A 24,953-nucleotide genomic window follows, 5' to 3' on the forward strand; every position below is an offset into this window, starting at 1 on the left:
GGGACACAACCTGTCTTTCACGAAAGCCGTTTCATTTTCTGAGATTACTGAAAAGCCTGCACCGTTCCCACCTGCATTAGGCAAACAAAAGGCCTTTGTGCCGAGAGAAAGTAAATTGGGCTCGCTGTCACATGAGAGAGGAAGATGGTTCCTGATTTATTTCTTTTGTGCAGAACAAATGAGGATTGTCAAACATTCTTGCATGGAGCCAGAACTGTCTGCCTGTTTTTGGGTTTTTTTTTTCCTTGCCTATATTCTGTACAATTACACCTTATAGCCCCATTACCTTGTTATAGGCCACCGGGAAAGCTTGGCAGTTTTTACTGTGGCCAGTGACCCACTACATTGCATTTGGGTGTATGGCCATCGTAAAGCCTAGCTGATCTTTTGGTTTAAATACATTCTAGATGCATCAAATGAAAAGGTGTGCAAAGTCTTTGTTATCGTTAGAAAATTCTCCTCTGCCAGCATTCTGCAGAGAATGGACCCTTGCTCTGTGTGTGGAAACGGTGGTCTCTTTGCAGAGGTCTGACATGTCCTTTTTGGCCAGACCTATAACTCTGCAAAGATCATGCTCCCTGCTAATTTAAAGACTCTGATTTTAGTAAGAGGGGGATCAGACTTCAGCAGAGAGACTACTGCTTCCACGCAGAGTGCAAGGTCCTTCTCTACAGCATGTTTGAAGGGGAAAGGCTTTTCTAAAGAAAATAAACTGCATGACTTTTCACCACTTTTGTTTTGATGCGCTGGGTATGTATGTAAGAACCAGATCATACCACAACACTTGGATTTGTGTAATCTGCATACATGTCCCTGATCAGTGATTTCACATGGGGACAGATTACTTGCAGCTGGCAGCTAAGCTCCACACACTTTCCTCAGTGTTGTGGCTGGTTCAGGAAGCTGCCCACCGCTTGATAAATGTGTGAAAGGTTTGTTCCTGTTCATAAAGAAGGGGCAACCGTTCGGAAAGTGATTTAACAAAGGTAAAACATTGAAGCCACAATTTGAAAAGATGCCAAAAATCTTAGCTGTAACATTTCAGTCGCTTACTAGTGTCATTTGAGTCAGGCTTGTGAGCACCAGATTTTAGGAATGTTTTGGGGAAAGTGGTGGGTCAATCATATCTCCCAACTTTCTGAGATGAGAAGGGACACCTTCCAGCACAATGAGGGGAATTTATCATAACTGGAGCAGACAAAATCTGGTGCATCTCTGCATGGCAACCAATCAGCTTCTGTCTTTCATTTTCAAATCCTAACTGAACAAACTGAAGAGAAAAGTTGATTGTTGCCATGGGCAACTGCTCCAGATTGGGGGAATTTATCAAAAGTGGAGCACACACAATGGGGGGAAATTGTCAAAACTGGAGCAGACAGATTTTGGCAACCAATCAGTTTCTCTCTCCAGTTTGCTCAGGTAAGATTTGAAAAAGAGAGGCTGATTGGTTGCTGTGCTCAGCTGCTCCAGTTTGTCTGCTCCAATTTTGATAAATTCCACCTCAATGTATTTAGGTGACCTGCTGTCATGCCCCCAGTTATATGGACCGTTAAGTTATATGCCAAAAATGATTGGTTAAACCCAGCATTGTTTTGTTTTTGTTTTTCCACCACTACTTTTACTTTTATATTGGCTTTTAGAAATCGGAAACAATATAACTGAGATCAGATAAAGTTTTAGTGCAGAATGACACTTTTGGTAGTTACATAGTTTATTTGCATATGTGTCTGTACATCAGACAAAAAATGGGACAACTGAGGAAGGAGGAGGAACAGCGTGTTTTGGTTCTAAATGAGGCACAGTCCCTCCAAATGAGGGGCAGTTGGGAGGTATGGTTATAATAAGAGCAACTGGGCTCTCGATGGGCCACAAAAGGAGGTTGTGGGGCATCCTAATGAGAAAAATTCTGCCCTCAGTTCGGGTTATAATAGCAATTCTGCATGTCGCCATACATGGCAGACTTCATATTGTTTTTAAGCTGGTCATATATGTAGTGGGTTGTTTTTTTGTTTTTGTTTTTTTTATATATGAACAGTCATATGAAGAATCACATTTAGCACATACGCCATCAGAGACTTGTAGAAGATCGCTTGAAATTTCTTTTGATTTTGGATTGAATGGAGTTTTATTGATGAAAACCATGTTCACTGTTGGAATCCTCTTTGAAAAACCATTTTTTTCCATCCTGCTCCCTTTTAATTTTTTTCTTATTTGACTCCAATAAGTATTAGAAAATCGAACATTTTTTCCCGAAGGCAAACGACTTTCAAAAGAAATTCTACTGGTGTGTGACCAGCTTTGGCAATGGTTTCCATTAAGATAATGAAATGTCCACATGTAGGCTGTATGATCATTTCTTGTACCTGGAAGCTTTGATCAATATCATTGGTCACCGTTTCACATATATTTTGCAGCGAGGAAAGCGCTTTATAAAATACTATTTATAACTCAAACTCTCCTTTCCAAATGCTTTGCAGACAAGTTAGAAAACAGACTCCTATCTGCAACAGCCCGGGGCCATGTGGTACAATGAATCCACCACTGCTTAGAGAGCAATTAGTGAATTCCAACCTTGCTTATTGAACCTGCCTGCTGGGAGTGCCCTCTGGCTACTGCACGGAGAAATGCAAATACCAGAATAGTGTCACTTGCACAAGCCAAGTGCTTGTACATCAACCCTCTGAAAGTGGTCGCTTTTAAAAATGAACTGCAGGCAAAAAACTAAAATACATATCAGATCTGTCCTTCCAGTGCTTAAATTTGCTCAGCTCTGGAACACAGCAGAGATCTGACTTGTTTGCTGCAGTTTGTGACTGGGAGAAGCCGCAGACCGAAGAGCTCATCTCTCTGGACCCCTCTTTTTCTTCTATGTGCATGTTCCTTCTGAGCACATGACCTCCACAGCATAACTGATTGGCTTCTTGTGCTGCTTCTGCCTCTCCCAGGCTGAGCTCTGCTGTAGAATGGTTTCAATTCAGTTTAATTGTTTTAATGAATTCAGAGCTGCATTTATTTGTGTCTTTTATACCTGCCTGGAGTTTAGCTTTAACACGGTGTTATTGCTGAATTTTAGTGTTTTTTGGTATTGATATCTGAGATAGTCTTTTGACCCTTCTGATTTATGGTGCTTGTCTGTGTGATTTCCTTGGCATACAGGATTTAATGTCCCTGGCTCTGGAAGAGCTGATTTTTGTCTTGCCCTTTGCTGTTGTGCAGTGTGTGCAGCTCGGAGCACTTCCCTTTGTTGTGTTCTTCTGCCAGGCTTACAGGAACTGCGCAGCTGTTGTTGCTGCGTGTGTGTTTTCTCGGGGCAGGAAGTCTGAGCAAGAAAGAAAACAGTCTCCTTAAAAAAGAAAAAGGAAGTAGCACACACCATCTATTTCACTTTTTGTGTTTTTTTTAACCCCTCCATCACATGTCCTGTGTGCTCTGTATTGTTTCCAGATATTTGTCTTTTTTTATTTTTACTGGCAAGTCATGTGTTGGTTTGAGATCTGATTAATGCAATGCCATCCCTGTGCTGCCAGTTCTTTAATCAGATGGGAAGAAGGATCTGACATCTGTCCTTTTCTCATTACCATTGCCATGCTGTGACTGGATACCCTGGCATGACCGTTCCCCCACCTGAGCTCTCTTGTTGCAAACCTTTTTTAGGCATCTTGCAGCACTTTTCTATCCAAAACCGTTGGCTCTAATGAGCTCTGGCAATCACGTCTGCACTGCCCAATGTGAATGTTGGATTCTTCTATCAAAATGGTTATATTGAGCAGTCCTATCATCATGTATTGCCAAGATTGGTGCATGGGTAGTGAAGCTGGCTTAACACAGGCTTGTGTTGTAATACGCAATACCCCAACACACATTAGGATGCTGTGCATCTTAATGCTGTGCAATGCGGTTCCATGAATCTAGAATTGCACCTAAAATCACAAGTTTAGTAGCTGGCAAAGCACCACATAGCACATGCCGTGCGCTGTGGTACACCCTTGTTTTGGTGTGCTTTAGTTTACCAATTTGTATTGAGATTGTAGTCCATCACGGGAGGGAGCTTGGAGTGGTGACCACTTTACAACACACGCAGGGGCCATGGGGAACAAATGTTGCCCCCCTCCAGAAGGAAGGACAGTGTCGGCACCAATTCAGAGATAATTTGATGATCTACAGCCGAGTGATACACAAATAAGGTCCAGTACTGTTAATAGTTAAGGCACTTGAATGCGATTTTAGGATTTAACTCTTGAACTTAGTGTCACTTTAAGGGCCCTGTTACACCATCAGGAGTGTGTTCCAGTGCGTTTGGCCGCCTCAGTTTTTTTGGGGGCAGGAGGGGGTGTGTCGGTGCATTGATCTCAATGACACCGCAACCAACCCCCCACAGTGCGATTGCCGGCACCCGAACGCGTGGCACATTAGTGCCTGCTTTACGGTCCAGTGCGATCTGCAAAAAATAGTTTGTGCCACGCGTTCGGGTGCTGGGGTCTGCACCGCGGGAGGAGGGCATGGCTGCGGTGCCATTGAGTTCAATGCACCACGACGCCCCCTCCCGCCCCCCAAAAAACTTAGCCGGCCAGGTTGCGTTCCAGTACGTTCGAGAAGCCAAACGCACTCCTGATGGTGTGACAAGGCCCTAAGTGCTTTAGCATAGAGCTTACCACCCAAGCCTTTTGCGCTTTAACCCTTAGTTATGACGGGCATTGTTCAAATCTAGTTTACAACTGATGAGATCTGCCAGTACAGTTACAGTAACCTACAGTTACTTATGGCAAACCTAACTCCCCAACACCCCTCCTCAACATTTACATAGAAGAGAAAAGCTAAATAAGATTTGGCAAGTAAAAAGGTAAGCGGCAGTTATGTGAATGGACACAAGTATCAAATATAAAACAGATGGTATCCTATCCCAGTTGGCCGCAAACATAGAAATCCACTTTGTCCATCTTGGTCTCATTTCTTTATCCATTTCCCACCTCCTTTAGAATATTTTTTGTGGCTGCCTAGTGTCATTATCATGGTGGTATCATTCCAACTCTGCGTTTCCCTGGAGTCATGTACCTTCAGAACCTAATTCAGGTGTCCAGGGTCTGATTAGGAATTCTAAATGCGTTTATAAACTCATCTTAACTCGCATGAGGGCAGGTGCATCTAAAAGAAAGAGGACTTGTTCTGGGAAGCATCAGGTTTGTTTATGCGTCTTGGATCCTTTCTCTTGCGTTTCAATAACCATGAATGCAGGTTGGTACTGGCCATGCACTGGTTGAATTTTGCCTTGCTGACTCGGCTGAAATTTGAGCAGTGTGATGGCCCCGTCGGCACTCCTCTGTTCAACAAAGGCAATTTTTCAATTGCCTTTTTTTGTTGAGGGAGCCAGTTCGAACATTCTCAGCCGAACAGTGGCTGTGGCCAATCCGCTGCCGTCGCTAGTGGGGTATTCTGATACAGTGGCGCACCCACTGCTGTCCCAACACAATAGCCCAGCGGGTTGCAGGGGGAAATTGCTAACCGCGTAGATGGGGTATTGAGCCCCGTGGGCTGAGTGTATGGCCAGCCTTATATTGGCTTTATTTGCCTTTTTGCACTCTACTATGCTTTGTACCTGTGCCTACATTTCATTGTCAGTGTATGTATTTTCCACGCTCCCTTTGCAGGACGCGTTCTGTATAGAAGGTGCTTTCCCTTTAAGGCGTGATGGCCTTGCCAGCATTTTCTCCCCCAGTGAGCAGACCTGTGTCTCCAGTTAGTCAGCAGAGATCAAGTACAAACAGAGAGCGACTTCACAAAGCTTTGCTCTTATCCAGTTTCCCGTCCTAGTTCATTGAAAGGGATTTTCTCAGAGGGGTTTCTCTCTCTCTCTCTCCAGGAAGGATAGTGTTTTTGGGCTGCTTGCCATATGCTGGATGTTATCAGGTCTTTCCTCATCACAATGTCCCAGCCTTCTCTATTCTTTAGAAATTCACACTCCACATTTAGTTACTTTACTAGGAATTTGGTCCAGCCAGTTGTTGGTTTTTTTTTTGGTTTTTTTTTAAAGCATACTAGCTAAAACTTTTGAAGTGTACCTGTTGCATACAGAACCTTCTCTGTGCATGGCTAGAGAACTCCCTCCACACATTGATTTTTCAGTTGCACTCTGCAAAATGGTGTGTGCGGCGCCTCCCTTTACTGAGCCAGTGCTGGTAACTGGGCTCCAAGTTTCTGCTGATATGTAAAATGTGAATACAGTGCGAGTTATTATTCTTATACAGGATTTATATGGTGCCAACAGTTTGCACAGCGCTTTACAATAAAAGGAAGACATTACAATCACAATACAATTCAAGACAAGATGGTAAGGAGGGCCCTGCCCATGAGGGCTTCTGCTGTAACCCACGGAAGTTGTAGGACGGGTCTACTCAGTTGTATTCATACAGATTTTAGACTTCTGTACATGGGGCACGTTCAGCATCCGGTGCACCTGGTGCTGCGCCAAATCTGAAGCTGTGCACCGTAAAATGCACGTGTGATGTGACTGCATTTTGTAGCTTTAACCATTGAGGTAAATGAAATCTATAGACCCGGACATACTTATGTATTGGTGACACGGGTAAAAATGTGTTTTTGTTGGGGTTTGTTTTTTTTGTATACTGGGGGCCTTATTATGAAGCTGTGTTAGGTGATATATCTGCATGGATTCCCTGTATTGTTTCTATCACTTTATAGCTTTTATATCTTCCTGTCTTTGTACCAAGGTGTACTCTCTCCGTGTGTGTGACCACGCTGTACTGCCTCCTAGTGAAAACTGGATTTGTAGGCCCACCGGCAGTCACATTACATTGCGCCGTTGCTGGTGTGCATTGCCCGGCACAGTGCTGATTGCGACACGTCATACTGTTCATTTTTTATTGTGTTAAAACTTTATTGAAACGACAAGTAACATTTCAGTAAGTTCCATGGGCACAGTGCGGTGCAGTTGTACGCTGAAAAAAAAAAAAACAATGCTGTATGCCGTACGTTTTCTCAGCATGCCACCGCGTTGGTGGTGTGAACTCAGTCCATCTGAAACTAGCTGAATTGCCTTTTCTTGGGTTGGGGCTGCGCTGGAAAAAATGGCCAGCGCAGCCCCAAAACATCTGGTGAGAGTGGGCCCTTAGTCTTCGATCTATTGAGCTCTGCAAACAAGGGTCCTCTGTTGGTTGGTAGACGGCTACCGATTGTGGGGATCCTTCTGTTACTATAAGAAGGCATCTTGGGGGAGAGGATTCCCACTCCATCCCACCATGGGGGGCGGGAATGCTAAATCTGGGGCGTACCTGTTTTGGATCTCGTATATAACCATGAACGCTTCCTAGGAAGTGCTGCAGATGAATTGAGGAAAGCCCAGTAGGTTATTGATACAACACATTGTCTGCTGTTTCATAGTAATGTTCCTTCATAAATTAATGACAAGTTCAATTTAAAATTGAACTTGCTGTAACCCTTCTCATTGTCTAAGCAACTGATGGTCGGTGAAATCTGGTTGCTACGGTTTAGAAAATTTTTCACTTCTTCAATGCTTTTTGAAAGGTCTTATTAAACCAATTTCAAGTGTATATCTGCTTCATTCCTCATAATAGAAGCATTGTGCTGTGGGTTGCCATGCCCAGGGCCTAGTAGTAGGCATTCTGGCAGGTTTTGCCAGGCTTGCCCTTCCCTCCAAAGCAAGACGCATTAGCAGACATGTCTGTTTATTTTTGAAAGGTTATTGATTGTGTTGGAGGTTTATATCTGTAGCTTCCTGACATCCACAATGCCCCACAGCACTTCTGCTCTAAAAAGCAAACAAGCAAATATTTCAGAGTGCTGCATACGTGCCGTGCTCCAGCCAGTTGGAATTAATCTCTCAGTAATTGTAATATGAGAAGCAGTGCGGATGGGTTGAAGTTTGTGTGCCACGGCGTATCCTGGATGGCTGCGCTTTCTGAGGGCTGCAGAAAATGGACGACCGCCCGGAGGAACGAATGATCAGGGAAAAACTCAAGGCTACATGTATGCCAGCCTGGAAGCACGAATGGCTGGAGAGGAGGAGCAGGCGAGGCCCTGTGGTAAGTAAGCCTGGCCATGCTTACTTGCTTGTTAATGGGGAGACACTGCCCTCTTTGGTCAGCAGTGACTTGAGCAGAGCAAACGTACCGAATGGACAGGAGGAGAGTTGTGCTTTAAGCTTCCATCGATTTTAATGTACAGATAGAAAATGTTCTGCAATCAAATGGTTATTTAAAAAGATACCTTCACAATGTCTGTGCTGCTCTGAAAAAAGGCTGCTCTTTAGAGACTCAACTTTCTAATGGCCAGTCAACATAATGACCTGCCTCCTTTTATGATGATGTAGCCATCCAAAGCTGAGCCAGTGGCCTGCTCCCCTGTTTTACAGGTGAATTGGTTCATCGGTGGCACACCCCCCTTCTGCAGGTAACTGCCACAATTTTAGTCATTGGCCAACTGAAGTGCAAGGTTTGTGCAAGCTGGGTTCACTGCTTCCATCATCCAGGGATTCCGGTCCTATTTCTGGCTGGCCACCAGACTTCCATACCTCCATTATAAATATCACATCTGCTTGACTAGAGTATGCTTTGGTGACTTGAATTAATTTAAATTCAGTAGGAACTATTAAAAAGTAGACTGCATCCAGAACAAACCGTTCTCTTTTGGAGCTGATACCTGGTTAGTTTATGGCCTTGTAGGAAGGAGATGAGACAAATTCTCATCAGTGAACTTAAACCATTTCCATTTACTCAGTGCTTTTGCTCATACAGGGCAAAGCAACAGGTTCTTGTACACCAACGCATACCCAAGAGTAACTGCCATCCAGCTGTGGTGAAATACAAATACCGTCATATGCCTGTGGCTGTCAGTCTTGCAATGTATTATTATTTTTACTTTTATTTTTATTAGAGGTGCTTATATAGTGCTGAAAATATACATATTGTCTACAATCCCTATCATACATGCAAAAAAAATACTAGGGCTGATTTAGACCGCAGCCAATTAACCTACCAGCATGTATTTGGAGTGTGGGAGGAAATCTGAGTATCTGCAAGAAACTCACGCAAGCACAAAAAACATGCAAACTCCATGCAGATAGTGTCCTGACTGGCATTTGAACTGGGGACCCCAAGTGGAACCGGGGACCCCCAGAGCTAACCACTAGGTCACTGTATGGGGCTGGAAGGCCAAAGTTTGGATACCCCAGGCATATACTTGGCTTCCTTTTACTCCCCCTGCTATTCTGTTTAGCCGCCTTCAGTGAAGATGAATCCTGTGCAAGGTAGCAGGTACCAGAAACATAGCTAACACATAGCTATGAATTCATTGTGTGGCGGCGTTGATTGTCCCAATGTTGTCACGTGCTCCTCCATACCCATAAGTACCAGGCATTTCCTCCTGCTCCTGGTGCTGATTTAGGGGGGATTTAAGCAAACCTGTTGCTTTGCCCTGGATGTGCAAAGCACTTGCAGGTCTATTCACAAAAGTGTGAAGAGTTTGGAGAAGACAGGAGAAGTGAACAATCTAGGAGAAAACAGCTGATTTGGAAAAGTTCTCCAATTCAGCTCACTTTCCAGTTCAGCTATTCTGTCCTAGATTGTTCACTTCTCCTGCCTTCTCCCAACTCTTCACCCTTTTGTGAATAACCCTCTTGGTTTCTCTAGGAAGACAGAGTGTGATTCATTAAACTGGTGCATCAGAAGAACTGCAGTGTCTGTGTTTTGGGTTTAAATGACTTCAAATCCCTGTGTCTTGCAATGCACTTGTAAATTCAGCAGTAAATGTAACATTACAAAGGCAAACGGGGAAGTAGTAAATGCCATACTTGGCACCTTTTGAAGAATGATATGTTGGTCTACAATGGGTCCTGTGTCTCCATCTTGTTTGACCAGTGCATTGTTAGGTGGTTCAACTGTGAGAGTTTCAGGCGCTTGGCAGGCGTGTTTGTTTCTAGCCAAGTGCCTTCCACATGTAAAGGTCTAAAAGTGTGCAATGAGCGAAATGGCTTGGCTCACACTTTTTGTTTGGACAGAGAATACTTATAGCTTTGATTAATGCTTTGGTTGCTGTTTTTATATTACAATTCTTATTTTAGATACTAGGATAAAAGGCAACTGTGCTACCTGCAACTGCATAAAAAAGTGAGTACTTAGTGTTAATTGTTGTTGTTTGTATAATGCAGGTTGTAAAACCAATTCCTGTGAAAACTGATGGAACAGAGACTCCTAAATCGGACTCAGTTGATGGATCCATGAACGGATCATCCCATGTTATAAAGGGGAGACGCAGCCCTTCTCCCAGCAGCTCATCCAGTTCTTCCAAATCAAAGCCAGAGTCTCCAGGAATGAAGAGGAGAGGCTTGTCTCCTGTCCCTGTAAGTTCTGCCACTTTTACATTCAGAGAACTATGTTACTATTGCTGTGTTCCTTATTATAACTATATAGCTGGTCAGTTTTCAGGTTGGGTTTTATACCCAAGTTTTAGTTGTGGATATCCTAGTCATTTCCAAAGCATGAGGATTCTTTTCTGTTGAATAGTAGCGCTAGTGTTGCTTTCAGAGATGAAAGACTTAATGTATTTGAAGTTTTAGGGCAGTACTTATCCTAGGGAAGCCTGGTCCACGTAAAAACTACTTCAACAAACATACAAACCAAATACTGTTATGAATCACTTAACACTTGAACAATGAGCTGCTTTGGCACAAACTACATTTAATTTTACTGGCTTTATTAGAAAAAAAAATAAAAAATCTGCATGTTTTTTTAAGCGTGGCTTATTCCATCATTGTGAAATTATTTTCCTGTACAGAGTTGGATTCTTGTTACCTAGCATGTGGGGAAAAAACACTTGCTGACAACATTGGGAGATAACCATTCAATATCTTGCCGTGATGGAATGTGACTATGGAATTGTAACCTTTAGTTTAGGGCTTTATATGTGCCAAGGGCATATTTTCCAAAATTTGCAGCATCTACTTTTAACTTTTTTACCATTTGTTTTTTTTCAATTGGTCATGTCCCCTCTCTGCTATGATATGCTGGCTCCTAGATTGGATGGATTCCCTAGTTCTAAATTAAAGTAGCTCTATATCAATAGTAATGACACACTTGTTTATTCACATGGAGACAAATTTGATGTACTTACAATAATTGAACCATTAGGAGTTCAGGCGAAATGTCAGTCACAAGTCTCTCAGCGTCCTTGTCTGTTACTAATGTTAGGCATATAATTGCTTGTAAGAGAAGTGTGCAGGATAGGAAAGGGATCTCACCTTTAGCAGCTGAGGCTTTCTAATAACATATCTGAGCAGGTAGAGCAATCACAGATATCTTTGCTTGGAGATGATGCAGTTATTAGGACATGTTCATGCATAGTGATTTATTTCTAAACAGTTTCAGAGCGGACGTACCACTCCACCACGAAGAGCCCCATCTCCTGATGGATTTTCCCCATATAGTCCTGAAGAAACAAGTCGCCGAGTCAACAAAGTGATGCGAGCAAGACTCTATCTGTTGCAGCAAATAGGACCCAATTCATTTCTGATTGGTGGAGACAGCCCAGATAATAAATACAGAGTTTTTATTGGTCCTCAGGTAAATCTATGACTTTAACGTTTTCTGCTGTATAAATTACAATATTGTTCTTTGGCCAACTGCTCCGCAAACCTTTTTGATTTGACAGGTCATACAATGACAAAGCATGGAGAGTGCCAACTGTAGCATTGGAGCTTTTTTTTTCCTGTCCAGCTTTTTAGGATGCTGAAAATGAGGAAAGTCTTTGCTTCAGCATTAACAGTGTTTAGTTTCACAAAAAGCGTTGTAGGATTTCTGGCGCAGCTGTATTGAGACAATTTTTTATATACAAATTGCAAAGCTAAGTTATCATTTGCTCATTATAATCTCTTTTGGGTTAAGATATGCTCCTGATCTTTGTCATTGAGAAACAGCTCCTCTCCCCTGCAAGCCCACAGACAGACCTGTCACATACACATGCAGGGCTTCTCTAGCTGTTCTGTGACTAAGTGAATGTGACAGACAATTTAAGAAAATTTTGCATGCACGATTTGAAATCTCTTGGAACTCTGCTCTGACATGGGCTGACTCCATCACAGAGACTTCTGGGTGATGTAATTAATAGGAGTTGTAGTGCCTGTATGATCTCCATACATGATATATGATGCAGACTTGCACACCGATTTTTATTTATTTTGTTCATTATTACAATGCTTCACATTTTGAGTTTCTTCTCTTTTTTTTCTTTTCCATTCTGAATGCTTTTATGTTAAAGGCTAAGTTCAACTTTCCACAATATATATCATGCAGTCAGAAACAATGCACGGCTTTGAAATATTGTGCTTATATAGGCATTCCTGTAGGCCAGTATAGCTGGGTATTTCTGAGCTTGGCTATAAATCCAGTGAGTGTGCTATCACTGCTGCATTCTTCTTTGCTGTGAAGTTGATACCATTCATGGATTTATACTCCTTTTATGATGCTTGATCCATTTCAAGTCATTTTCACCTCCTGTAGGGATGTCCTAACTTTTGGTTTCCAATACTTCATCATTTTGTGCTTCTTATCTTGGCACAGAACACGGTTATCCTTAGTGCCTTCTATTCCATGTGGAATTCCCTATAAAAACTCAGTTTCCTACTCCTAACATTTTACCTGTGACAGGGTGCTAAAATTTGAACCTCTTTAGGTACATCCCATATCATCCAATCGCCACTTGAGGAGCTTTGTGGGATAATCTGAAACTCATTTTCCCACAATTTTCTTTTGAGCTTCCTCAGATAAAATTGTCCCATTGAGCATCAAGAATCCTTTTACTGAGGCCAGGTCATTCTTATAAGGAATCCTCTTTTACTAAAAAATGGCATACCTTCCTGCAGGTCATTTAATAACATGGTTTTTCCTTGGTAGGATCATGAGATCCAACAGCCTTAGGTAGGATCATGGCAGGTTCATGAAATCCAACAGGCATATATTTCTTGACCTTTTCTCCATGTGCTCCTAGAAGATTTCTAACCTGCTTCCTCTGTGGGGGAATCTGCACGTTGCATCTGAATATATTCATTCCTAGAATTTATATTTTGAAAACTAGACTAACTGGAATGTATATAGCATGGATCCTTCCCATCCTTATGCTAAGTTGTGTTCGCCTTTTGGTGTTGCAATTTTAAATGTACCCTTTTCTATGTAGGGTTTTTGTTTACCACCCCACTTTTTCTTTTCTGGGATGGGGGGTTTGCTTTTCTTTTTTTGCCTTCTGGTTAGATCTTCCATACTTTTTGTTGTAGAGATTACTTCCTCTCCGGAATCATCTTTCCCATTATAAGCTCGTACTGTCGAGGGTTATAGATGCATTATCTAAGTTACTGACTGTTATCTAGTCAGTTTATTTTTTCTTAGAAGTTGGCTTGACCTATGCCTTCAGCCCAATAATTTTCCTTTTTGACCAGCTTATCTGTGGTCGTCTTTTCCAGCTTGGAAACTTTATTCCACCTGTAGTTCTCTTAGGTGAATGCTTGGTTGTCCCCCACATTGTTGGTAGAAGCACATGACACCCTAAAGTACCTCTGTGGAGCTTGTTGGGCCAATCTGGAACATCAGATTGACCTTGCATGTCTTTCCCTGACAGTGTCCTTCTCCAGATTAGTATGTTTATCATGCATTGATGCTAATTAAATTCCACATCTGTTTTCTCTAATTGACATTGCCCCCTCAGACTCCTTTTGGGCATGCCATATATGAGAATATTCTACAATTCTGTGCTCGTCAATGGAGGAAGAGTGATTTAATTGTGATCTCAAAATTCTTATTTTTCAATTGTAAATGTAGCCGAACAAATTGTTTTTTTCTGTTGTCATCTTACCTTTTGGATGCATGTAGATTCGATACAGGTTGTCCTTAAAGTTGGCCTGCATTATGTTATGTTTTAGTACAGGTTATTACATGCTTAATAAGATTGTGGGAAAATACACAAAAACAAGCTGCACAAATGACACTTGTCTTCATTTCACTGCCCTGCAGGCCTTTGTGTTCACATTGATGTGTGTGATTTCACCTTACCAACCTCATTTCTCATGTACCTGCTGCCAAAAGCTTCTGGGACACTTGATGTCATGTTCATGTTGATTACAAAATGTTTTCTCGTTGAGCACCTGGTTCTTGTGTGCTTTTTCCTACAGGATATTGCCCAATAAAAAGAAAGTGTACCCATTTGTTAAATGGGATGAATACGGGAGTGCATGATAGTGAGGTGTTAGCGAGTGCCGAAAAGCATTTCATTGCATTTTTGGCAAATGTTGAACTGCATTTTGTTGCATTGTTGACAAGTGCAAAATTATTATTGCACTTGTCAACAATGCAACAAAATGCACATTTTTGTTGTGCAGGCGAGTGCAAAAAAGCATGAAACTGCGTGTTGGCTAGAGTAGAAATGCGTAGGGTGCAGTGTTGGTGAGTGCAGAAGTGCGCATCAGTGTAGTGTTGGCGAGTGTGAGTGGCAGAGTAGGCCAGAATCCACAAACTTGTAGGCACTGCATATCCTCCAAATGGTCTGCAGACACAGAAAACTGTTGGTGTAGGAGACTCAAGACCAGGTGCAGTTCTAAACAAACCTACTTCCTGGAACTTCATTAACCTATATTGGTGTACATATGAGCTAAAAGAAGTCCAATCAATGACACCAAGCCTTATTTTGTAAAGGGTCTGTCCATCCAAAAGTTATTTTTATAAGCAGTTATCCCTGACACATACACCTTTTGTGTTTTCCAGCTCCTCATGTACTGGTAATATTGCATTCTGTGTACTTAATGCAGCAATAAAAAATAAATAAATCCAACAGGGAAAGTGGAAACCCCTCATATTGGCTACAGTTTGTGTACAGTAGCTCAGTTGCAGAAATCCCATCAATAGAGACTCCAAGACAGAAAACTCTAGCCCTCTGACATCTTCCAAGAACTGAAATATCTCTGTTGGGTGGACTGAACCTTTAAGACTGCCTACTGTTATCCCCCCCCCCATGCCCACGTTTTAGCTCAAAAGAGCATCGGGGAAATGTTTAGGATTTGTCATGTTCTCTCCATGCTAGTGTGGTATTATCTTGTCTCTGATCACAAGTAATTGGTGCTTCATTCTCTTGCAGACCTGCAGCTGCGGCAGAGGGGCGTTCTGCATCCATCTCCTCTTCGTCATGTTACGGGTGTTTCAGCTGGAGCCATCGGACACAATGCTGTGGAGGAAAACCTTGAAGAATTTTGAAGTATGCAAATTCTGTGCACATTGTCTCAAAGAAAATGATTGTATTGTGCCAGCGATTTGCAGTCCTCCCATTCGAGCAGCTCCCTCCCCCCAGCTAAACAGGAAAGCAGTTTTTAGGCTCGCACAGCAGTTTCTAATTGCTTGCAGACCATAGAATCACTGTGCAAAATGAGCTTTTTGTTGGGCAGGAATACTATATGGGGGTTAAGAGGGAAAATATAAACAAAGAGCTTAGTACAGATGTAAAATGCTAATTATGATCTTCAGTTCTTAAAGGGGTTTTCCAGCTGAAACTAAAGAAATTCTAAGCATCTTCAGGATTCATCTGTAACCCTCCAACATACAACTGCCTCTTGCCACTTTTAGATTGGATCTGGAGTTGCTGCTTGTCTGCTCAGGATGGGGATCCGAACATGAGCAAATATAGAATGATATTCAGTTTTCGACTGTACTGTACAATCCTATACATTGATTTTATTGAATTGATCCTGTAGATCATTGATGATGCAGTTGTTTAGATAGACTTGTAGAGTTCATGTAGATTCATTTTTACTGCCAACATTCTGTCTGCCTCAAGGAGCAAATAACTGCTTTTAAATTAATTAAAAATCCAATAACCGAAAGCATCATTGGCCAAACTTCTACTATGGGACATCATTGCTGCCAATATTCCCTCCTTATCATTTCCAAGCATTTTTGACCCATTGATGGATGTCTGTTATGGTCACCTTCTCCACTATGTCCTACTCCTGTCTCTCCTCTTGAAAGAAAGGGCATGATTTCTAGACTTCTGACAAGGTTTTCCAAAGTATGGGACACTTTGACACCTTGCTTTCAAGTGTGTGCATATCCTCACTAGTGCATTCCTTGCTCAAGAGGTGACTGGAGACCGAGGCAGATGAAAATGTTGTTGGTTGGGGAACCACTTTGAGAAGTAGTTATATTTGGCATGTACCACTGTGGGTCTAGGATATTGTTAGTTTAGTTTTTGTTTTCTCTTTATTGGTTATTTTCTCCATTTTTATTGGTGTATTTTTAGTGTCATTACGTATGAAAGAACTTACATTTCAATTGGGATGCTGGAGAGAGTAGGTTTAGTAAATGCATCACAGATCAAAATGCCCATCTAAGAAGCCTCAAATGGAACCTTCCATTCTGACTTCCAGGCTAAATTAAATGTGAAGTCAAAGAAACAGAATAGTTTCATGTCAAATAATACAGAAGTAATGAGTGACCCAGGGTTCAGAGCATGGAAGCTTTCACGTCCAGGTTTCTTTTACAAGTATTTTGCTTTTTAGGGGGGCAAGATATGTTAAAAGGTCACTTATCCTTGTGGTTGGGAATTCCCTGATTTTTCCCACTACAAGCATATCCAGGTGTGCCATCTTGTGCTTTGTGAACCCATGTGTGTTTCTTTAGTATGGCCGTGTAAAATAAACTGGACATGTCAAGCTCAGTTCCTCCCTAGAAACCAACCAGATTCCAGGTTACCCTAGTCAGATCAGTTAGAGGTTTTCGGTTCATATGAGGGATTACTGCTCCTTGTCTTATCAAACCTTCTGAAGGACAGTCACAGGGATGACCGTTCACGCTAGCCTCCCTGCCTCTACTAAATACCATTTCATGGAGCCCCACGTTCAGTCATTTATATTACCAGTTCACAAAATGAATTCTGAAGCTATTAGCATGGGATATGGTAAAAAGTATTTTTGGGATTAAAGTTCTGTTTGAAATGGTCAGGAATTAGGATTTGCATAATTTACTCACAATTTAGACTTTTGATGTGTTGCATGAAGCTTTGATCATCTTTCAGTTTCTCAAGTCCTCTCCAAGTCAGTTTCTGTACCATGCCTAGTATCCTTTGGCTCTCTTTAGATCGCATTATGTACTGTCCAAGGCTTCACTTTTTGTGTTGTGTTTTTTTTCTGGTAGGTTGAAAGTTTGTTCCAGAAATATCACAGTAGACGTAGCTCAAGGATCAAAGCTCCATCTCGTAACACCATCCAGAAGTTTGTATCACGCATGTCAAATTCTCATACATTGTCCTCATCCACCACTTCCACATCTAGCTCAGATACCAGGTTTGTACATGGCAGTGAGCAACGCTGTATTGTCATCTCATTAAAAAGTTGATTGCAGTCTCTAATGCCCGGTCTCATCTCAAGACATCTGTAATGGGTTAGGGGTTTATTTTATTTCTTTTGTAAGTTGGTTTTTTTTTTTTTTTTAAAGCTTTATAATTTTAATGCTGATCTGTTTTGACAAGCGTTTTCTAAAAAGCTGTTTGACTTTAGATTGTCTTTCTGATTGAAGCTTTGTATGGCTACTTCACATGGTCTGCCCACTCACATGCAGAGCACTGCAGCCACAAATAAGTCAAAGAACTCTACTAAATGCTGGCTCCTCCCATGGCCTGCCTACTCGCATGCAGACCACTGCAGCCACAAATAAGTCAAACAACTCTACTAAACGCCATTTATCAGTGCCAGTTGACAAAACCAGTCTTTTCTTAGATTTATTCTCCCCTCCCTTCTTGGATACATGGTGCTTGTGCTCATTGCCCTTATCCATTTGTTTGCCTTCTCCAAGTAATTGCAGAGAGTGACGGGTTTTTATATAAAAAAATAAGGCTTTTTTGGCACTTTCATCAGGCCCGGCGCTACCGCAAGGCAAGTCAGGCGGCCGCCTGAGGGCGCTGCAGGGTGAGGGTTGAAAAAACAGGGCATTTTGACAAGTACTTGTCAAAATAGCTCTCCCGCGCCGAAGGTAAGTGGGGGGAAAAAAAGAAACCATAGCGCAAACATCGGAGCATTTTGACAAGTACAAGTACTTGTCAAAATGCCCTGTTTTTACAGGGGGGGGGAGGGGGGCGCAAAAATCCACCTTGCCTGTGTAGGCAAGAATCCTAGCACCGGCCCTGACTGTCATGTCATAGTACATAATAGTGAGTACCAAATGGTGGTTGGGCTTTTTTCCAGCATGTTTACTGTGGCCATGGCTGATCGTGTTGGCCTAAGTCACAGCAGGGTGGCAGTGCACATGAACATGCACATGTTCCCATAGATGCACGTGCATCTTATACTAGAGTACAAGTGTGTACCAGCAATGAAAGTATGTTGTGAATAGGTGCTTAGTACCTTCTGTGCAGTCACATAAGGTTTCTTCAAATTGCCTCCATTCATCTGTTAAGTTGTGTAGCTTTTTTTTAAAGGAAGCTTGTGCTGAGAAAAATAGAGGCTGTCACTGTTGCCCTTCACTGGAGAGTGCTGGTTCTCCCACCTCAATGCTTACATTTAGCCCTCGTTCACACCTGAACGTTTTGTAGCGCGTTCTACGCTCGACGAACGCTCCACAAAACGCTCAAAAATATAAATCCCATTGTATTCAATGGTCTCGTTCCCACCTTGGCGTATTTCCGCCCGTCCCTAACGCGCTACAAAACGGCCCACGCCTGAAAAGGTACAGGTACTACTTTGGGCCGTTTTTGTTGCGCGTTTCCATTGGGATACAGCCAAGTAGCCTCCGGAAATGCGTGACAGTCGCGCAACTTTTTTACCGCGAATCGCGGTTAAAAAACGCGCGACGGTCGCGCATATGCAATACGCCTAGGTGTGAACGAGACCTTAATGACCCAGCAGCATGTGGGAAGTGAAGCAAATTCCTAATATGCTTGTTTGATATGGTGGGGTCTGTAACAGAGAAAGTAGTGTAGCCGGAAGATCAGCATGACAGGCAGGCAACTAAGGCGGCCCTCGTACAGCTCTAAAGCTGAGAATACCGGCAGACATTTGTTTAACAAAAAAAAAATCTAAACCTTCGTTCCATTTTCTAATCATTCGTGTGGTCAAATCGACAATCAATTTCCACCATAGTGGTGGAAAAAATTGAAGGAGTGGAATGAAGTGGTTTTTCCTCAAAAGATATTTCTATCGATGAATGTGGTTTTTGTTTAGAAAGTTCCATTGATTTCCAAAATTGAATGTTAAAACAAAACCAACTTTCAAATGACCTCTGTCAAGTCTATCAAATGTTGGATTTTTCGTACGAACGTCGGTGCAAAATTCTAACCCTGTATATCCAGCTTTCCCGTTCTCTGTGGTTTGCATAGTATAAAAGTGTAGGATCTCCAGGCAGCACAGAAAGAGAACCGGTCAGTATAAAATGAGATGCCGGAGCTCCCCTGTGGCTGCAGAATAAGTTGGCGATCATACAGCAAATGTATCTATAATTGTGATATATTCTCTCATATAATCTATATAACCAGTGAAATCCATGGAAATATTGCTGTGTGCTTTATTTACAGTGACACTTTAAGGTTTATACATTTTGTTGGTCCAGGTTTATACGAAGTTATAATGCATGTGGGGTTTGTCATAAGGAGGAGTTTTTTGTTTTTTCTCTCTCATTGCTGAAATCATTATAGAAGGTAACTGTTATTTTAGCATAGGCAGTTGGGTCTAAAGTTTCTGTATTTTAAGTAAAATGTAAAGCCAAATGTCAGGTGGCTGGCTGTCAGTGCTCCCTACTGCCTCTCTCCTCCTCCACTGCAGCAGTGTATGTCCCTCGGTGCCCTCACATCCTATACACTGTTTAGAACATGACCACTGCAGCGAATGGGGAGCGAGGCGGAAGAGACTGGTCTAAGAGCTGGCTGACTCTGAGGAGCAGAGGAGTATAACTTTTTTTTTTTTTAACCTAGACAAAAACGAGCAGGTAGCCCCACTGTGTGAGTTGGTAAAATTTGTGCCCAGGGTTCTGCTTTAAGTGATATTTCATAGACTAGTGTAAGTACCAGAATGTGATTTGGAGTCAGCCTCTTGCAGTCCCCTGTAGACCAGAGCACAGCCTGGGAGGGGCAGCACAAGGAGCCAATCGGTTGTGCGTGCTGCAGTTCTCATGTGCAAATTAAGAGCATGCTGATAGCAGAGAGATGAATGCATCAGTCGTCTTCTCAATCATATGTTTGAGGGTAGTATGAACTAGGTTGGACCTGTGTCTTTATTCAACCTCAAATACTATGTAACTGTAATAAAGTCAGGGCTAGCTATGTTGTGTGGCAGAGCTGTGTGAATCTCAGGACTGAGTGGACATAAAAATATTTTTGGTACGTAAAACCACTCTTACGTATGTCATGTGTGATTAGCTGTCGGCCTGCAGTTAAGCTTTAATGTTTGCATAATATACCTTGTTGAACTCCTCCTTTTTCACGTACGTGCTGTTAGCGCCGTTTGGGATAATGTAAGAAATGAGGTGTGTGACCATTGTCTGTCTGTTCGATCCGCAGCATCAAAGATGAAGATGAACAAATGTGTCCCATCTGCCTGCTGGGCATGCTGGATGAGGAGAGCCTGACTGTATGTGAAGAAGGCTGCAGAAACAAGCTACACCACCACTGCATGTCAATCTGTACGTCACCCACTCTTCTGCATGCCACTCTAGCACAGTCCATGACTACACTGTCATCCCCGCTGCACCCCATCAGTAGATTTTTTTCAGGGTTCAAAGTAGAAATGGGCACTGCTTAAATCACACGGCAGGTATAGGTCTATCACTCACCAATGCATTAAATGGCAGTTTTAAGACTGTTGCTGACTTTTGAAATCCCAGCGACGACTTAACAATTTTTTTTTTTTTTTAATACAATCTTTATTCAAGCTGATTGTAAGAATTCGCAGACTCACTTAAGTAAGAGATGGCGTGTGTTTGCTATTTGTGAACCTACTAGAAAGTTTACGTTTGGGGGGGAAAATACCATGGCAAATTTAACTACTGACATTCACAAAATGATAGCCGGTGCAAAAAGGCGATTTTACTCAAGTTGGAATGAAGCATATCCAAAGGTGCGAGTGCTTTCAGGTTAAAGTTTAATGGTCCTGTACATGTACAATAACGTCCACAATCCTTTTCTGCTCTGTTCAAAATATGACAGTTGAAGAGGTTCTGATATACTTGCCTAATCTAGTGTCCTGGGCCCTCTCCAGTACCAGACATTTCTGAACATCAGTCCTCCAAGGTCCTTCAGCAGAGGACAAAAAGCAAAGAAAGTGCAGCAACCCACGAAAAGAAATCCAATTAGTGAAGTCAGATGATTGGTAAAAGTGGGGAGTTACTGCCACCTTGTGGTTACAAACATTTTGGCCGTTCTACCTGTCTGTGAACCCATTGATGGGTAATGGCTGTGCACATTTAGCAGTTAGTACACTGAATGCAAAATGCTTTTTTGCACTCTTAACTATCAATGTAATGTGATCTAGAAAGGCTTGTAGCTTGTTTAGGAGTCCCATGTAGCAAATCGTATTGCAGTATATAAAGAAACAGTTATTTTTGTTTCCACTAAAGGGGAGAATTGATCACCAGGATTGTTCTTTTCCTGTCCAAGTTTGATTCAGAGGAATGAATTCATACTGTACATCACCTCAGACATGCACACACAATAAGTAGCTATACTGCACATGATTAATGGCACACACAGCCTGATTTAAGTGTTTTGTTGCCCTTCACATCCTGTGTTTTTGTTTCCCCCAAATTTGTCCTTTAAAAATGACAGAAGCTACTTGGTTGCTGTGTGCAATTAGCACTTTTTACTTAAGATATGTTTTTGTTCAAGTAAAATGCCATTAAATTTGGTTTCTATTATTTTAGGGGCAGAGGAGTGTCGAAGAAATAGGGAGCCTCTCATCTGTCCTCTCTGTCGCTCAAAATGGAGATCACAGGATTTATACAGGTCATTATTTGTACCAAAGCCGATCGTTATATTCCAGATCTATTACTATTGCATTGAAATCTAATTTTCTGTACATTTTCTCCTCTGCTTTAGAGTAGGTCACAATTGTCTGTATTACTGGGTAGATCCTAGGAGTTGGGTAGCCATTATTTAAAAAAAAAATCTGGAACCATGGTTTTTTTTGGTTTTTTTTTGGGTTTCTCCTTGGTCAGTGGAAGTATTCCTTATTCTGCTTAATTTAAAACAACTCCTGCCAATTTGTTTTTTCTTCTACCTTTTTGGTTGGAACTTTTTGTCAAGTTTTGATGTCTGTGTCCCCAGTGGGGAGATTTCCCTTCACTGCAAAAGTGTTAATCTAAGTGTTAGACTCTTTTTGGGAAAGTATTTGTGCGTTTGCCAGAGAATACTATGTATCCGTATGTAATATTTTATGGTAGGGTGGGAGAATCAGAAGGCACTGACATGTAGACCTAATATGTCATGTATGTAATATCTTTGCCTCCTAAATGATGCCCACTGTTGCCTAGATTGGTCTGACTAGCTACAAAGTTCATATTTTCTCCACCCCATGTATGGCTAAATACTACTTGGTGTAAAAGATCTGTTAATATTTTGGGACAACCCTTATACAACTGATTTTAGCTAGTGCAATGGGTCTCCATAGTTCCCTGGTGGACAGTTTTGTTTTTTTATTTATTAAATGACACTTGACAAATGTTCTGCATTCCTTATTTAGAAGCATTGAATCAAAGATGGAGTGGCAGACATTGCTTCACAATAAATGTACATACAGTATGTCAAGAGGTACTTGAGAAATGGTGACTGACTTTTATAAAGGGTACTTGCATTAGAAATGTGAAAATATTTTACAATGGAAGCTAAGTCTTTTCTTGTCTTTTTGTTTAGCCATGAAATGCCAACGCCTGTGGATTCTCCTCCTCCTGTTCTGCGGGCTGCTCAGCAGCAGTCTCTACAACAACAACAGCAGCAGCCTACAGCTGGATCCCAAAGAAGGTCACAGGATTCCAGTTTAAACCTGACTCATTATGGGGTTCAGCAGATTCCTTCTGCCTACAAAAACATGGCTGAGCCATGGATTCAGGTACGATAGGATAACGTAAATATCTGCAGCTGATTCCTGGACTGTTCTCACAGGCAAAGCTCTGACATTTCTGGGTTATGTCAAAGCATGACACTACCTCTTCCGCCATTCCCATTACACACATTTCTATTGGCCCATCACTGATTGGCTACCTACAAAAGAATAAGAATGCTTGATCATTATCAGGAAGTGCTGAGGTTTTGCCTGGAGGAATTACTTGAAACTCGGTGGAGGGGGGGTGATGCTGCATGTTATGTACCGGATACTGTTTGACTTTTGTCTTCACGTTTAAGGCCTAGATTTCCTCCACATTAATAAATGTCTGCCCTATATTGTAAAGCGCTGCGCAAACTGTTGGTGCTATATAAATCCTGTATAATAATATATCTGTATATATAGATATATTTTTCTTTACTATGCTTCAGATATAGAGGTGAAGGGTTAAAACCCCTGTCAAGGTATTGCTGTCTGTTTTGTCACTGTTGATTCTGTTGTGGCTCCAGGGCAGTGAAGACCAATTTCCCAAATGGGGTACAAACAGCAAAAAAATGGACAGTTTGTGACCCTTTACATCACTACCCAAAACAAACAAGGAACTCTTAGTGGGTCGCCCCACTTTTGGTTCTTACTGAAGTTAGTGTGGGATGTCTTGTGCATCTCAAAGTTTGACTTTCTTGCCTACTGCTGAACATGCCTATATGTGAGCTCAGAAAAACATCACTATTTTTGGGGTATTTAGTTGTTTGTCTTTTATAGTGCCCCAAAATAAGTGTGCAGACTTGTAGCCCATAGGAAATCATTGGACTTATCTGTGAGAAAGATGGAAAAGTGTGTCGGCATACACTACAGTTCCCTGCATCTGACTACCCCAGATCGCATTGGGCATATGGAGTTATGAGATGAACACTAATTTTTCACAGCCAGTGTTAGGCCTAGAATCAAAAATGTGATTGGAGAAAAAAGTGACTATAATACCCGTGTTTATGGTGACCTGTTAATTTTATTTTATTTCTCTGTACAGGTCTTTGGAATGGAATTGGTAGGCTGCTTGTTTTCTCGAAACTGGAATATCCGAGAAATGGCCCTGCGGCGTCTCTCTCATGATGTCAGTGGGGCCTTGCTGTTGGCTAATGGTGAAAGCACTGGAATTTCTGGCACTGGCGGCAGCCCTAGTGGCTCTACCCCACACTCTGCCAGTGTCTCATCTCAGTCCAGTATCTCAGGGGACGCTGTAGTGGAGGCTTGCTGTAGTGTGCTGTCAATGGTGTGCGCGGACCCGGTCTACAAAGTCTATGTTGCTGCTTTAGTAAGTCGATTTTTTTTTTTTTATTATTATTTAATTCTGAAGACTGATGTACTTCTAAAATTCTGTGCAGATCCAGTCCTAGATGTATCAAAAAGGTATCTGTAAACTGGTGTAAGATCTTCTATGGCCATGACAGAATCCATCTACTTTTTTTTGTGGCTGGCTTCCTCAGTTGATCATTAGCTAAGGCTGCCAGTCACAGAACAGGAAAATAGAGAAGGTTTGGTTTGCAGTAATCGTTTTGGCTGAGAGAGAGATTTTCTGATCATTGGAGAAGCTTTTTTTGGATTTTGCGTCCCACCCAGTTAAATTTGCCTTGGTTTTATTATGCTCTTAGAAAACGTTACGCGCCATGCTGGTGTACACTCCATGCCATACAACCGCTGAAAGAAAAAAACTGCAACGGCTTCTTAACCCAGTTGTGGAGACCATCCTGGTCAAATGTGCTGATGCCAACAGGTAATGGAATGGAAAGACTGTACAACTGTACATGTAATACTATTTCTGACAGATCTCTGATTTAAATCTTTTTTTTTTTTTTTTTTCCTCCTCCAGCCA

General features: G+C 41.9%; 1 protein-coding gene across 1 annotated transcript in view; it reads left to right on the plus strand.

The window, feature by feature from the left end:
- The first annotated feature begins 7,933 nt into the window (after positions 1 to 7,933).
- Positions 7,934 to 24,953, plus strand: part of MAP3K1 (mitogen-activated protein kinase kinase kinase 1) — a 28,706-nt gene continuing 11,686 nt past the window's right edge. Inside the window, exons 1-10 of the mRNA XM_018562690.1 lie at positions 7,934 to 8,057; positions 10,181 to 10,372; positions 11,391 to 11,591; positions 15,148 to 15,264; positions 17,196 to 17,344; positions 20,548 to 20,669; positions 21,906 to 21,987; positions 22,894 to 23,089; positions 24,111 to 24,395; positions 24,733 to 24,854. Coding sequence (XP_018418192.1) covers positions 7,950 to 8,057; positions 10,181 to 10,372; positions 11,391 to 11,591; positions 15,148 to 15,264; positions 17,196 to 17,344; positions 20,548 to 20,669; positions 21,906 to 21,987; positions 22,894 to 23,089; positions 24,111 to 24,395; positions 24,733 to 24,854 — 1,574 coding nt within the window. The 5' untranslated portion in view covers positions 7,934 to 7,949. The remainder of the gene's footprint in view (positions 8,058 to 10,180; positions 10,373 to 11,390; positions 11,592 to 15,147; positions 15,265 to 17,195; positions 17,345 to 20,547; positions 20,670 to 21,905; positions 21,988 to 22,893; positions 23,090 to 24,110; positions 24,396 to 24,732; positions 24,855 to 24,953) is intronic.

This window comes from Nanorana parkeri, unplaced genomic scaffold (assembly GCF_000935625.1).
Source record: "Nanorana parkeri isolate BGI_ZX_2015 unplaced genomic scaffold, ASM93562v1 scaffold591, whole genome shotgun sequence".
Taxonomy (NCBI): domain Eukaryota; kingdom Metazoa; phylum Chordata; class Amphibia; order Anura; family Dicroglossidae; genus Nanorana; species Nanorana parkeri.